General features: G+C 40.5%; 2 protein-coding genes across 2 annotated transcripts; one reads left to right on the plus strand and one right to left on the minus strand.

Moving 5' to 3' along the window:
- Positions 1-13,008: 13,008 nt before the first annotated feature.
- LOC127083769 (U-box domain-containing protein 21) lies at positions 13,009-14,770 on the plus strand. Its single transcript, XM_051024104.1, has one exon. The coding sequence runs from the start codon at positions 13,314-13,316 to the stop codon at positions 14,622-14,624; it is 1,311 nt and encodes a 436-aa protein (XP_050880061.1). The 5' UTR covers positions 13,009-13,313; the 3' UTR covers positions 14,625-14,770.
- A 267-nt stretch (positions 14,771-15,037) lies between these two features.
- On the minus strand, positions 15,038-15,963 carry LOC127083770 (agamous-like MADS-box protein AGL80). Its single transcript, XM_051024105.1, has one exon. The coding sequence runs from the start codon at positions 15,866-15,868 to the stop codon at positions 15,155-15,157; it is 714 nt and encodes a 237-aa protein (XP_050880062.1). The 5' UTR covers positions 15,869-15,963; the 3' UTR covers positions 15,038-15,154.
- Between the last annotated feature and the right edge of the window lie 248 nt (positions 15,964-16,211).

The raw sequence follows: 16,211 nt of genomic DNA on the forward strand, positions 1-16,211 counted from the left end.
AGCAAAGAGAGTATTGAGATTTTGGACGGAGTTTGGTTGAGCTGATCTACGATCTTGTAGTCACTCTTCTTGATAATTTTCATGAACTCCTCAACGTCCTTTTCAAAAGAACCCTCAGCCTCCTTCTGAGCCGGTTCCTCGTCAACCACAGCCTGTTTACCCTTAGCCCTGGCAGACGCCTCAGCATTAGCATCTCTCAGCGGCTGAGGAGAAAACAGTCGTCCACTCCTGGTAAAACCTCCTGGTCCTCCGACATTGTCCACCACAGGACTTGCAACCACAGGAGTTCTTACAGGAGCACTGATAGTCACAGGCGCTTGCACTGCTGGCCTTATCTGATTGTCAGCCCTCCGATTGCTTCGATAGGCGTTGTCATACCTCCACGGAACAGCCCTACTATTTTCAACTGGTCTTCTGCCAGACACACTGATAGTAGTTGGAGCACCGATAGTTACCGGAGCAGGAATGGTAACCGGAGCGGGAATGGTAACTGGAGCACTGCTTGCTGCTGATGTACCAACAACCCCTCGTCCTCGTCCTTCAGACGGCTTAAAATAAATGGTGACAGTAGACACTGACCCATTATCTTTAACAGCCCTACTGAACTGGAGGCAGCCTTCGTCAATCAATCTTTGAATACCAGCCCTCAACTGGTCACAACCATTATCAACTTCAGAACAACCCACACAGCCCTCTTCACAACCCGGGTAGACACCCCCCTTCAACAAACGGCTCTTTACTACCAGCAGAGAAGTCTGAACGTCTTCAACATTAACAATCAGATCTTCAGCTTCTCCTCCTTCAACATTATTCACCCTATGCCCACCATGTTGAGGCATAGGATTGTTCACTACGTTTGGCACTGGAGCAAAGTTGATCGCCTTAACATCGATCAAGTCTTGAACTTTATGTTGGAGAGCCCGGCATCTCTCGGTGTGGTGGCCTGGTGCCCCAGAATGAAAGTCACATCGGACGTTTGCATCATAACCAGGAGGCAACACTGTTGGAGTAGCCATCGTACGCAGCTCTACAAACCCTAACCGGAGTAGTTCGGGCAATAGTTCTGCGTAAGACATAGGCAATGGGTCGAACCTTCTGTCAGCCTGCAATCTCTGTCTTGGCTGATAAGGACGTTGCTGTTGTTGTTGTTGTTGTTGCGGTTGTTGAACCCTCTGTTGTTGTGGACGAGGTTGAGGTGCAGGAATAGTCACTGCAGCCACCGGACGATATTGATCTCTATTTGCATTTGCTTTGTACACACCCCCTCTGTGTTGTACAGCATTGGTCTCTCCTTCTCTACGGCGAGGTGCCCCAGAGAAGGGTTTCTTCGATGACGAAGAAGAACCCACATCATGAATCCTACCAGCTTTGATTAAACTTTCAGTTCTTTCGCCACAGATGACGACATCAGAAAAACTTCCGAATGGGCAGCTTCCCATCCGGTCCATATACACACCTTGAAGAGTGCTGATAAACATGTCGGTCAACTCCCTTTCCAGCATAGGGGGTTGAACTCTCGCAGCAAGCTCGCGCCATCTCTGGGCATACTCTTTAAAGCTCTCGTTGTTCTTCTGACATAGACTCTGCAGCTGAGTCCGGGTCGGAGCCATATCCATATTATGCTTATACTGTCTGAGGAATGCTTCACCCAAATCCCTCCAGCATCTGATTGAATCCCGCTTCAACTCCATATACCAATCCAAAGACGCCCCAGATAGGCTGTCTTGGAAAAAATACATCCACATCTTCTCATCGTCAGTGTATGCGGAGATTTTCCTGTAGTATGCCTGCACATGGGTGCGAGGGCAGGAGGTACCGTTGTATTTATCAAATGACGGCGCTTTGAATTTGTACGGGATTCTCAGTCCTTCTACCAATCCCATATTTGTAACATCAAAACCGAGGGAGTTTTGACATTCCATTGCCCGGATCTTCTCAGCAAGGGCCTCAACTTTGCGATCTCTCGCATCATTTCTACCCAAGATATCTTCGTCTTCACTGAGTAATGTAAACATATCCTCTTGTCTGTCAACAATCGGAATTCTGTTACGGGCCGGAGCATGGATTACCCTGGCATTAGCAGCATCGGGAGCAATTGGTTGACCGTCAACTCGAATACCCCTCAACTCTTCACCTACAGCATAGTTGTTGACGGGAATAGCAGCAGCAGGAGTGTCGTTAACTGGGTTTCCTTCTGGCAGAGCCTGGTTGGGTGGTGGAATTGCAGCTTCTTGCCTCTGAACTAGAGCTCGGAGTTCTTCTTGTCCTTGCGCAACCCCTTGCATCATGTGAATGAACTGGGCCATGTTAGCCCTCATCTCGGCTAACTCGGCTTGTACTTGATCCATGTTGCGTTGATGGTTGAGCCTCGTTGAGTAGCGGTGCGGTCTTTGATCAGCTATCCTGCCTCAACACAGGAATCAAAGTGAGAAGACGGCACAAGAACACCTGTTATGCAAATGATATGAGTATGATGTTAAATGATGTGTATGATGCACATGATATGCTCATTTCTCAGGCATTCAACGAGCCTGACCCATCCTGAAAAGATGGCAACCTGCAGCAACAAGAGAACAACAGATACAGGGAAATATGAGAACAACAGGGAAATACTGACAACCTTATCTATACATAAGGGTAAAAAGGTTATACAACCAAGTCAACAGAATATTCGAATAAACAGAGTACAAAGAAAAGAATCCCATCCAACAAGCCTGGAGGTGATTCTCAATAACAAAGATCCAAAAGACGGAGTACAAGCAAATGAATCCCATCCAACAAGCCTGGAGGTGATTCTTAACAAACAGAAACAAAGATACAATCTAAGACAGACGGTCTTCCGGAATGAGGGTCTTTAGGTAATGGCACTGGTCTATCAACAGTGTGCATTCTGAACATTCTGGTAGAGGGGTGATCTTCTCCTTCAGTTGTCTTCTAAGCTCTAAGACTTCTCCTCCAAGATAGTCCTCTGATTTCTGTCTCAAGTCTATCTCCTTCTTCAACTGGACGTCTTTGTCTTTGAGTTGCTTCTCCAAGTCTCTGATCTTCTTCTGATAGTTGACTTCCGCTCTCTGCAGTCTCAAACACTCCCTATGCTCTTCATCTAACATGGATTCCATCTCCTCATATGATCTCTTCTTGCTCCTTGCTCTGCTAGCATCCTCTCCTTGCACTTCCCTGAGTTGATGGGCCAGGTGCAACCTATCAGCTTTAGCTTTGTACAACTCCATCTGAGTGTCCTGCTCCTTCTCCCTCAAACGGCGACTTTCCATCAAAGCTTGCTTATAGTGCTCAGCAGGCACACTATCAGCAAGAACCAAAGGTGGTTGCTCCTGCAACGGCTCCATCCTATCATAGGGTAGCAATAAAGTTTCCACTCTCTTCTTTACCCAATCAGTGTAATCGGGCATTGCAACGGCAAACTTCTTCCCTAAGACGGATCCATCCTTCACTCCAACAGATCTCCAAGCCCTTCCTATCCGCTCTAATCTGGCCGGGTCATCTTTCTTCTAAAATACACACTCTCAGCTATCTCAGCTTCAAGCGGTCTTCTACTCATAACAAACCCTAGCTGGCGAAGAGAAAGAACTGGGTTGTAATTGATGCAACCCTTGGTTCCCACGAGTGGTACGTTCCGGAATTCACCACAACTCATGATAACATTCTTCACATCCATCCGGTACGACTGCCATCTGATGTCATAAGAAGTGAGTGACATGACCCTCTGAGTCCACTTAAGAGTGCTCTGGGTATCCACAAAGGGTCCACTGACAGGAAGGAGTGACATAAACCATCTGAACAGGAGAGGTAGACAGCACCTGATGGCTCCACCCTTACCATGCCTACTGTGGATGGCATAGTAAGTGTCAGCTAAGAGAGTGGGGACTGGATTCCCTCTGATGAAGATACTGATGGCAGCATGATCAATGAAATTTGGCATACTGGGAAATAGGATGATTCCATATATCAAGGCGGCAAGCTGTGCGTGAAAAACTTCCCAATTTCCCTTCTCTGCTTCATCTCTGGCTACTCTTAGAAGAAACTTCAATGGCAGACCCACTACTTCCCCACAGGGCTTCCAATTCTCACCAACTTCCTTGACACTCAACCGGAGAGCTCTGGCAATAGTTCTGAAGTCAACCTCTTTTGGGACGTCCAAAAAAGGAATCTGATGCTGAATCGGGATATTCATCAGAATAGAGTACTCCTCGAGAGTAGGCGCCAACTGATAGTTTTGAAATGTAAAGCATCTGAGCTCCGGGTCATAGAACGGAAGAAGTGTCTGCAGAGGCACAGGATCCACTACCGTCTTCAACACTGTCAGGATATCTCCATATTGCCCAACAAAACTCTTCAGACGATCATCAGTCACAAGACTACCCAACTCAATCAGTGAAGTCAACGGCTCGCGATGAAAGTTGTAGGAACAAGTCTTCCGCTTCGGCTCTGGGACTGTTGCCATCTATATCAGTAGACAAGCTCTGGAATGTACCTGAGAAATGATATGCATGCAGAGATTAGTTTTTTTTCTTCTTTTCTCTTTTTTTTTTATTTTTTTTTTTATTTAATTTTTTTATTGTGTATCTTTTGAAAAATAAATATGCTATGATGCAAATGATGCAGACTGGACTGGCTGGTTGGTTGTGCAATTCTGATCACTAGGTCGAAGCTTCAGTCAAAATCAGAACCCAAATCCAACTTAGAAGATTCAAAGTCAACTGAACACACGGTTGTCTGAACCCAAAGTCACCAACAGAACCATAAGTCACCAACAGTACCTGTAATGATCAACCCTTCCCCACTCACGGGTGTAGTCTAGGCCAGGGTAAGGTCGAGAGAAACGCAGCATAAATAACCTTTCGCAGAATACCATCATATACACACCCAAAGTATGTAACGACGATACCCCACCAGGGTCTGAACTGCTCGTGATGTCAAAGTTCCGCTAAGTGGCGCAATACCACCCGCTTCCCATGAATCACTCTATTCCTAATCATCCTAGATTTCACTCATGGTCTGGGTATTGGACCTTTTACCTCAACTAACTCCCCCCCCCCCCCCCCCCCCCCCACAAAGGAAAACAGACAACCAGCCGGGCAGAATGAATAATGAATATGAATGCAAACATTAATGCACACAATTAATGCAAACAATAAATGAAATGAACAAATAATGAATGCAATAAATACACACAGCACAAAGCAACCAAAACCCTGATCCTAGAGAGCGCTAGGAGAGACTCGCTCAGGGAAGACGGACCAGCATAGGTCAACTTCTCTAGGTCCCCAGCAGAGTCGCCAGCTGTCGCATTACTCGAAAAACCGGCGGGAAAACAAGAACAACAGAGCCGCCACCGTGCGTTATTTATCCCAAAAGAGGGAAAGGAAACGCTCAGAGTAAACCTGGAAAAGACATGGTCTCGCGACCAAAGAGAATGGGATCGGGAGTCGGTTATGCGAAGGGAAGGTATTGGCACCCCTACGCATCCGTCGTACTCGACGGGATCCACGCACAAAAGGAAGGGAGATGGTTGCTATAAACACTGCTCACACTCACACACACTGGCTGAAAGAGACACAAGAAAACAAACAAGACTGACTCGGCAGGATGTCGCATCCTGGGCCTACTTAGTCTATCAGGCATAGACATCAGAGTCCAAGTAGTTCGGACCGGGGAAACGACACATGCTCGCTAGGATGTCGCATCCTATGCATACGTATCTCCTTTGGACGAAGGAGAATCAGAGCATTCGTAGCTCGGCTGACACGCACACAAACAAACAAACACAGGCAAACATGGAGCCTGAATGCCAATCACTGGACTTACATCAGCATCCGAACCAAAACATTAGGGAAACCAACTGCCAATCGCTGGGCTTACGTCGGACTCCAACCAGAACACACACAAGGGTGGTTAAGACACAAAAGGTGGAAAAAAGAAAAAGGGCGCCCGGAGAGATCAACTCAATCTCCTGCCTACATACTTCATCTGGTATGAAGATCAGGGCGATGTAGTTCCCCTACGCAGGGACAAAGGACCTAGCCTAACCAGATAACAGAGGGAGACACAACTAGGGAGACTACGACTCGAGCCTAGATGTTATCATGCAAGATTGTCCCTAAGTTAAGGTTTCTAGCTAATCGGCACAAGGGCCAACCTATCCTAGACATGACTTGCACAGGAAGCAAGCCACACACACACTTAACTTGCACAGGAAGCAAGTCAAGCACAACCTATCTTGCACAGGAAGCAAGCCTAAACTAAACCTAACTTGCACAAGAAGCAAGTCAAACAATCATACAAGCACAGATAGCACACACTATACACAAGCAAGTGGCTCAAACAAGGGTTAGGTTTTAGTCGAGGGGTCATATCAACCTCAACAAACAAACCTCTGGAACTGGGTAAAGGGTGCTCTTAACCTTGACATTGAGAGCCAAGGTGAAGCAGATGAAAGGAGATGAGGGGTGTGCCTCATTGCTCTTATCCCTGGCCAGGGAGAGCACTTCAATATCAGAAGGTGTGGGAGTTCAGAATGGGGGAACTCTCTCCACAAGTTAGACTCTATAGATCTTGGGCTTTTACCCACTATGCATCAACACAGGTAGTGTGAGCAATGTGAGTGACACACAGACTAGCAGGGGATAGGTTGCTTATCCCTTGGGTTCTGCCAATTGCCTCTTCACTTAGGAGGACTTTGCATATATACAGGGACAAATTATAAACATACACAAACATTGCCTCTTAAGGAGGACTTCAGACAGTTGCCTGGCCAAGTAACAGGCCAGGTCTTCCAGACTACATGAAGATTAGAAGTATACCTCAATGCAAATTGCTTATACAAGCAAAGCAAAGCAAAAGTTCACAAGGAACTGAGCAACTAAAAGCACCTGAAATAGTCAAGCAGATGTTAGTATGCAACTTCAAAACAAAGCAAAAGGAAACAGACATTAACAGTTTAATCATAGGCAAATGGATGTGCAAGGCACAAGGCTCAAGGCATGTGAGCCAAGCAACCTACAAAACAAAACATGTCAGTCATGGTATTCAAGCAAGTTCAATCAAAAAGAATTGGTCTCATTGGTCATTTATTGGTCAACCTGAAAAAATGAACTCAAAAGTAAGTAACAGGACCACTAGAGCAAGCCTAGGGTCAAAAGGGAATAAAAAAAAGTTCAAACAGCAAGTGGCAAGCATCCAAAATCATGTTCAAACAATTAAGAAACACAACCAATTGGGTTCACATGCATATCAATCATCATCATCATTTCATGAACAATTTAGGTCAAAGTATAGCAAACAGAAGCTCATAGGAGTCAACAGCAAGACTTGCATCAAAAGCAAACTCAAACATTTCCAAAAATCACCAAATAAATCATGATCAATCATAACACATATCATGGTAAGCATGTCAAATTTCATCTCATTTGGACAAGTGGAAGGCAGTCAATGAAAATCAGAAAGTCAAAGCAATTTTGAACATGTTCAAAGAAGTCAACCAAACATGCATCAACTTAGAAAAATCATAAATCAGAGATGGCATAAGATAAATGAATGGGACTAAAACCATGGCAAAGCTTAAGGTGTCTAGTAATCTCATGTAAACTTTCATGTCCATCTAATAAAGTATGAGCATTTCACAAAACAAATGGGCACATGCATCACATAAGGTCAACATTTTGGTCAAACAGGGGAGAAAATCTCAAACAAATGGAAAATGCCATAAACAAATCCACAAAAAATCATATGCAAACTAGACATATTCAAGCTCAATCATACAAAAAATCAATCCATTTGGAGGTCAATAGGCATGGCTATAAAAATCAACAAGTTGCACATCAATGGTGTGACACAAATTGTCACACCCTACTTCAAAACTTCATAACTCACAATCCAGATAAGATAAATTCATGATCTTTACACCAAAATCACCATAGAGAGGTCTAGTTTGTGCACAAAAATTTCAAGGTCAAAGGTTGAATCATGACTATTTCACAAATGATTTGGTGGAATGTGCAAAATGTGGATACATGTTACAAACCAAAATGCCAAATAAAATCCATTCATCAAAAAAATCTGGAAAAAATATGACAAAATACTAGAGATCATGATGAAGACAATGCAAAAAATCCCATTCAAATTGGATCAAGCATGGTGGAGTTATGATTTTTTCAAGATTGGTCACAAAATGAAATAAAAATTGAAGAATAAAAATGATTTAATTGGAATTGTAACACGGCAGTGGCATTTTTGAAATTTTCTGGAACTCTTAATGAAACGGTGCGTATTGGCCACTGAAACGAAATGATTTGATTGGTTGTTGGCCAACAGTGCCATGCAATGCACGTGGGGACAGAAAAATCTGGGCAAGGCATTCATATTTTAGGGTTTCATGTACAGTAGCATAACATTCATCTTCCCAAATCGATTCAACCAAAATTTTTTCCAGAAATTGCAATTAGACACACCAATCGACTCAGCAAAGCACAACTAACATGAATCCATCATTTATTTTCACTAAAACACGATACAACTCATGAATCGAGCAAGAATAAATTTCATCATTAAACTTTAAAACAGCATAACTCCTAAACTACTCAACCAAATCATGTGATTCGAAGCTTAATGTGATCAGGGACAAGAGATCTACAAAGTGCATATCATGAATTAGAGAAAAAAAGAGATCGAGTTTTTACTTGATTCTGAAGAAATTCGAGAAGCAGTGGTTGTTTGGTGCTGCAAGCTTGAAACAGGTGCTCTATAACCTTCCAAATGATGAATGATGCAAAGGGTTTGGCTCAAAGAAGCTTGGAATGGATGCAAACAACTTCTGCCATTGATGGAGCTTTGAAAAATCAGTCGAGCAACAGCTGCTACAGATGGAGAATGAAGGTTGGGATGGGCTCACAATGATGGTCAGATGATGAAGCAACAAAGGATAGCTCGAGTTCTCTTGAGGTTTTGGCAGAAAAGTTCAAAATGCCAAGAATGGAGATTTGAGAGAGTGAGAGAATTCTGTTGGTATGGAGGCAGCTAGGGTTCTCTTCTGGCAGAAAATGAACTATATATTTGCTGTTTTAAGTTGCATAAACAAGGTGCTAATCATGTTTTAGTTTAATGAAGCATTTTGCTAAATGGCCACTTTTGGTTCTTATGGTGAGGTGTATTGGTTAGTGCACGAAATTTGGGCCTTCCACAAGTCCCAAATGACATTTCAGATCAATTTTGAATAGCCAAACTAGTTGAAAATGCATAAATCAAAAATTCACTTTTTACCTCACTTAAAAATAATTCAAGTAAGTCAAAAAATGCCATTTTGATCCATGAGGTTTTGGTACATGAAGGTTACATTTTTGGAAAGAGGAGGTTAAATATGACTTGTTGGAAAAAACCTCACCAAATTTGGCCAAATGGTTTGAGAAATATGGCCTTTTGAAGTTCAAGAATTTTTGAAAATGAATTGATCATATCTTGCAAACCATACATGGGAATTGAGAGTTCTTGGACTTTTTGGAAATGGGAGAACAAGATCTTCAACTTTCATGTTGGGCAAAAATTCATTTGAAGCTTGTATCATGATGTAAGTTTAGGCTCAAGAAGTTTCCATTTTTGGCAGTTAAAATTACAGGTCCAGTTTCTATTTTTGGAAATTTCTGATTTGGCTTCAAATTCTTCAATGATGATGTTTGCCATGATATATGAGGCCTATTTGGACATTAATAAGCTCTCTCAAACCAAATCCATCCATCAAAACCATAAAATCAATCACAGTTGACCAAGTTTGACTTTTTAGGGTTTCTGACTGATTGTGCATGGACTGATGACCTCTGAACCTCCCATCCTTGACCAAAACACTTCAAATGGATCCCCAAGTCATGTGAACATGTTGGACCAACCCTAGGGCCTTGGCTCCTTGGAAATTGTGCTTGCTGGCTTGATTAACTGATCTCCTGATCAGTTTGACCTAATTCTCTTGATGATCTTGCACTTGGGCAAAAGGGACAATGCAATGCTATGCAGTGGACCATGTTATGCTATGACCTAATATGAGAATGTATGTACAATAATAGGTGCAAATTTGAGGTGCTACAAACTCGTCTAGAAGGTAATGGAATATTCCATAGACTTTTCTAGGCATTCCGTCCCTGCATCATCGGTTTCACATTCTGCAAGCCGCTTATTCAAGTCGATGGAACTTGGCTGTATGGGAAATACAAAGGATCGTTACTGATGGCGGTCGCACAAGATGGAAATTCTAATATTTTCCCAATAGTTTTTGCATTGGTAGAAGGAGAAACGGCTATTGCTTGGAGTTTCTTTCTTAAGAATCTCTGAACGCACGTGACTCCACAAGCTAGCATCTGTGTGATTTCTGACAGGCACGCTTCTATAGATAGTGCATACAATAATCCAACAAATGGTTGGCATGACCCCCCGTCTACGCATGTCTACTGCATCAGGCATATTGCTCAAAATTTTGTGCGGGAGTTTAAAGATAAATTCTTGAAGCAAAATATGATAAACGCGGGGTATGCATTAAACCAACCTGGATTCCAATACTATCGTCGGGAAATAGTGTTGGCAAATTCTGATGCAGGGAGGTGGATCGATAATATTGACAGAGCAAAGTGGACTAGGTCATACGACGATGGGGTGAGGTGGGGCCACATGACAACAAATCTTGTGGAATCAATGAACGGCGTCTTTAAGGGCATATGTAACCTCCCGGTAACCGCTTTGGTGAGTGAGACCTATTTTCGGATGGCAACGTTATTCGTAACAAGAGGCAAGCGTTGGCATGCAGTGTTACAGACGAGTCAAGTATATAGTGATGCCTGCATGAAGTTTATGAAGCAGGAATCTGCCAAAGCCAGCAGCCATCGGGTTACGGAATTCGACTGCCATGGCCACACTTTTAGTGTCAAGGAAACAATTGACCACAACCAGGGGCTGCCCAGACAAGAGTATAGGGTCCTAATACCAGACTGTTGGTGCGACTGTGGTCAATTTCAGGCCTATCGTATGCCTTGTTCCCATGTCATTGCAGCGTGTTCACACACCCACTTCGATGCATTGTCGCTAGTGTCTCCCATCTACAAAGTTGTAACATTGCTAAATGTATACGACAATCCCTTTCCGGTGGTAGCATTGGAGGCATATTGGCCAGAGTATGACGGGGAAATTGTTTGGCACAACGATTCGATGCGGCGGAATAAAAGTGGTCGCCCAAACAGCAGGCGCATTAGAACTGAAATGGACGTCGCAGAGAAAATGCAGAGGAAGTGTAGCATATGTCGACAACTGGGGCATAATAAGAACAAATGTCCATATCGTGGATCTAGTTCCACAACATAGTTTTCATATTCATAACTCTGTGTACCAGTGCTATTTATCAATAAAGTTTACTTTTTATTCAAAATAGAAGATGACATTGGAACAACAAACACAAACATCTAACATTAGAACAACAAATACTAAAACAAAAACAAATATTGGAACAAGAACAAGTACTAAAACAAGAACAAGTACTAGAACAATAACAAATACAAGAACAACAACACAAACAACCATTAAAATCTAGGAAATTACAACAGTTAACACTATGTCATCTGATCCATGCATCATTTGGATGCAATCAATGTCTCTTTCAACTTCAACCCACCAACATACCGTTTCTCCAGTTTCAAATGAGAACCTTGTTCTAAGCCTCTGAATCCTTCTGATGACTTCACCAGGTTGGTAATCTCCCTCTAACCAAGACATCAAGGACCTTTTTAGTTGGTCCAACGAAAGGATGTTCCAAAATTTCATCTCCATTGGGGGTTTGACATGCGGGAAAATAACATGCCCATCCCTTTTTAAGATTACTGGTTCAGGATCTGGCCGCCTTGATGATGTTCGCTGTCATGATGACGGTTTGGGGGATGCCATGAACTCAACTTGATAGAGAAAGTGATAGGAAAAAGTGGTGAAGACAATGCAAGGAAATAACACTTTATTTATAGGAAAAAATCTAGGTTGTACACCAATGTACTTAACCCTAATTAGTGTCGCACTTGATTAATTAGTCTTAGGGAGAATTAGGGTTTGAAGTAGGTCATAACTACCAAACTCTAATTATAACCGATCAATAAATCCTAATTATAATTGATTAATTAACCCTAACATGATTAACCCTAATTCTCTCAAAAATTTATAAATAATATTATTTAGTTATAAATTAAATTAATATATATAAATTAATATATATATATATATATATATATATATATATATATATATATATATATATATATATATATATATATATATATATATATCTTGTAAATAATATTATTTATATATATGTATTAATATAAATTAATATAATTTATAATAAATATAAATTAATAAATTTAAAATAAGTTAAAAAAGATTTAAAAAAATTAAAAAAATAATTAAAAATATATTTAAAAAAAAGCAAAAAAAAAATAAATTAAAATAAGGTGTAGGCGCCACTCCTAGTGGCGACTTGCCCTACAACTTAAGGGTAGGCGCCATCTAGGGTGGCACCAATGTGTAAATTAGGGCAAAAATTGTCCATTTTTATAATTTTTTGAAAATTAGGATTATTTTTGAAATTTTTTTTAAAAAAATGTTCACAACTTCACCACCTCATCTTCTATTTTCAATTTCTAGCCAAACAAGATCAATATTTAAAAAAAAAAATCGAAATATATAGTTTATTCAAGCTATCCATCAAGGACTTACGGCTCTACTAATCTATCGTGGACAACTTGCTAAAATCAACCTATCTAATAAATCTATTGATTCTTAACGGAAGAAAAAAAAGTATAACTCTATGGTGAAAACAAAACATAAAAGAGGCGTGTGCAGCACAAGGACACGCTACACGGATATACCATGTTGGCTCCTCACGCGCATAACACTCAACAGTCGATGCTAGCCGGCACTCTCTCCCCCCACAAGACCTTCAAAACTTCAATTCCTCAGTCACACACCCACCCACGAGACATTATCTTTATTATTCTCACAGCTCATTCCTCCAAATATTGAAACATTCAACGGTCAACATTCAAATACTCACCTACACTACAATACCCTCTCCTCCCCTACATTATTATTTTAATATTCTCATTCAACCATTCATCTTACCTAGCTTTGACCCCGCGTACCATACTCACACTTCTCAACTCTCACCCACATATAAAACCAAACAACTCAACCTTCATTTCTTCACATCATTAAACACTTCCCAATTCATAAAACAATTTTCATTAAACAAAACTAACATTTCATTAAACAAACAAAAAATGGTTTTGTCATGGACAAGAAGAACCGTTTTCCGCCGTGCTCACAAGGCAAAGGAACATCTTCCCGGCGTTGATTTAACCGTGGAGGAGATAACAACCCCGGCTCATTTCCGGTGTCCGGTGAGTCTAGACTTGATGAAAGATCCGGTGACTCTATCAACCGGAATCACCTACGACAGAGGAAGCATCGAGAAATGGATTGAGTCTGGAAACAAAACATGTCCGGTTACTAATCAGAAGCTTACGACTTTTGAGATCACACCGAATCACACCATAAGAAAAATGATTCAGAGCTGGTGCGTTGAAAATAGTTCTTATGGGATTGAGAGAATTCCGACTCCTCGTATACCGGTCTCTAGCTACGAGGCTTCCGAGGTTTGTACGAGGTTGTTGTCTGCTTCTAAAAGTTTGGATGAGAAAAAGTGTGTGGAGTTTGTCGGAAAGATTAAGGTTTGGTGGAGAGAGAGTGAGAGGAATAAGAGGGTTATAATTGGAAATGGAGCTTGTGCTGTTCTTGCAACGGTTTTTGATTCTTTTTCAAGTGTTTCTATTGAGAATCATGTTGTTGTTTTGGAAGAGATTTTGGAGATTTTAACATGGATGGTTGTTCTAACCTCTTTTGGCGAAACGAAATCAAAGCTGTGTTCATCTTCATCTTCTTTAGGTTGCTTGGTTTGGTTTCTAGATGGTAAAGATTTAGGAGCAAGACAAAATGCTGTTTTGTTGCTTAAGGAAATGAATGTTGAGGAGTTATCAAAAGTTGAAGGTGTTGTTGAAGGTTTGGTTAAGATTATCAAGGAACCAATTGGGTCTAGTGCTACAAAAGCATGTTTGACCACAATTTTCAAGATGGTTTCATCGCCTAAAAATAGAGTTGAAGTTGGTGAAAAGTTTGTTGAATTGGGTTTGGTTTCATTTTTGCTTGAATCAATAGTTGATGGAGAGAAAGGGGTGTGTGAGAAAGCACTTGGTGTGTTGGATTGTTTATGTGATTGCCAAAAAGGGAAAGAGGTTGTGAAAATGAATGCTTTAGCTTTACCTCTTGTGATTAAGAAAATTTTGAGGGTTTCTCCTTTAGCTTCTAGTTTTGCTGTTGGTGTTGTTAGGAAGATGTGTGAGAAGAAGGAAGAAGGAGTTTTGATTGAGGTGATTCAACTTGGTGGTTTTCAGAAACTATTGGTTATGTTGCAAGTTGGGTGTGAGGAGAAGACAAAGGAGAATGTTACTGAGTTGTTGAAGATGTTGAATGGTTATAGAAGCAAAGCAGAATGTGTTGAGTCTTCGTTAGAGTTCAAGTATCTTAAGAACTAAGATGCATTTCTCATTTACAATTCTTGAGAATGAGATTTTTTATTCATTTTTTTGGTATAGGATAGATTCATTTATAGAGACAAAATTCTTTGATGTATAAAGATACACATACATGAATAAACTTCATAGAAATTATATGTTGAAAATCTCTCTAGCACGACATCTTTGAATCACGATATCTTTGAAAACAGTGTGTTTATGTTTGTCAGACAGATATGATTACATTTAATTTATTTGTTTTTTGACATCAATAAATATTATTATCGATGTCGATATATCAGTGTCGATGTCGTATTTCCGATGTCATATTTCATATCTCAACGTTATTTTGATTCATGTAAATATCATGTATCAGTCGCTACAAACAAATGTTTATTCAACTTACAACATTTTAAGAAACGGAAATATTTTTGTAAACAAGATAGATTCAAAAGTGGTGAAACATTAAACACACATACAAAAATCCTAGACCATGGATCAATCCAAGGTCACTTATTTTCAAAACACAATGGTAAACAACAAATGATTCTTCAATGAAAAAATGGATTTGGCCAAAATCCATTTTGTTGATTAACATCTCCCAAAGGAGGTGGTGCCTCATCACCAACACTATTATTCATCAAATTCATAAACCAATGATGGTTTTGCATAACATCCATATTCATATCCAAAACATGACTACCATAACTCCCTTGTCCACTATCTTCAATCTTAGCCACACCATTAGTCACCATTGTTGGTGCTACCATTTGAGATTGACCTTGACCATTCTTACTCAACATTCCAACCCTTCTATTAATATCTTTCAAATATTGATCAATCAACCATGCCATATCGTTCAAATCAAGCATACTTATATTTTGCATAGTTTTATCATCACCAAGATATTGAAACATTAATTGAGTCATTTCTTTTTCTCGATTATCTTTTCTTTGTTTTGTTAATTGATCTTTCACCTTTTGAATCCTCTGCCTCAAAAAACTCTCTTGATTCACCATCTTTTTGCTTTGTTCCAATTCTGGCATTCTTCGGAACTTTGAAAGCACCCTTTGGACTCCTATTGATGATGGCCAAACCTCGGGTTGAGATTCGTAAGGGCTGTAAATTATAGCACAAGCATCAATTCCGCAAAGGGTACTAAGCTCACTAACCTTTTTCATTAGACCTTTCTTCCTTTTCTTGAATGTCGCCTTCCTCGCTGAGTCGTTGACTATATAGGCTAGTTTCACCTTCTTTCTAGTCATGGTGATGATGGAGGAACAGAAAGAACAATACTTTCTTATTTATATAGAATGGTTTGAGAGGATCAAACTTATTTGATAGGAACATTATGAGACATTCATTATCAAATATTTGTGCTATGAATTTAGAGATGTCAATTAATGTATAATATACGTCTTATGAATCGGAGATGTCAAAGATTAAATGCCTTTAAAAAGGAGAATCAAAATAGTATTTTCTACATTAGATTGTAATGAGTTTTACTCTCCCATCCTATTAGTAGTCTTCTTTGTATATTTTCTCTTCTTGATTGAAGATTTTATTAACCATGCTACTCTATTTAGTAACATATATTTTGTCAAATCT

The sequence above is a fragment of the Lathyrus oleraceus genome, chromosome 5 (assembly GCF_024323335.1).
Source record: "Lathyrus oleraceus cultivar Zhongwan6 chromosome 5, CAAS_Psat_ZW6_1.0, whole genome shotgun sequence".
Taxonomy (NCBI): Eukaryota; Viridiplantae; Streptophyta; class Magnoliopsida; order Fabales; family Fabaceae; genus Lathyrus; species Lathyrus oleraceus.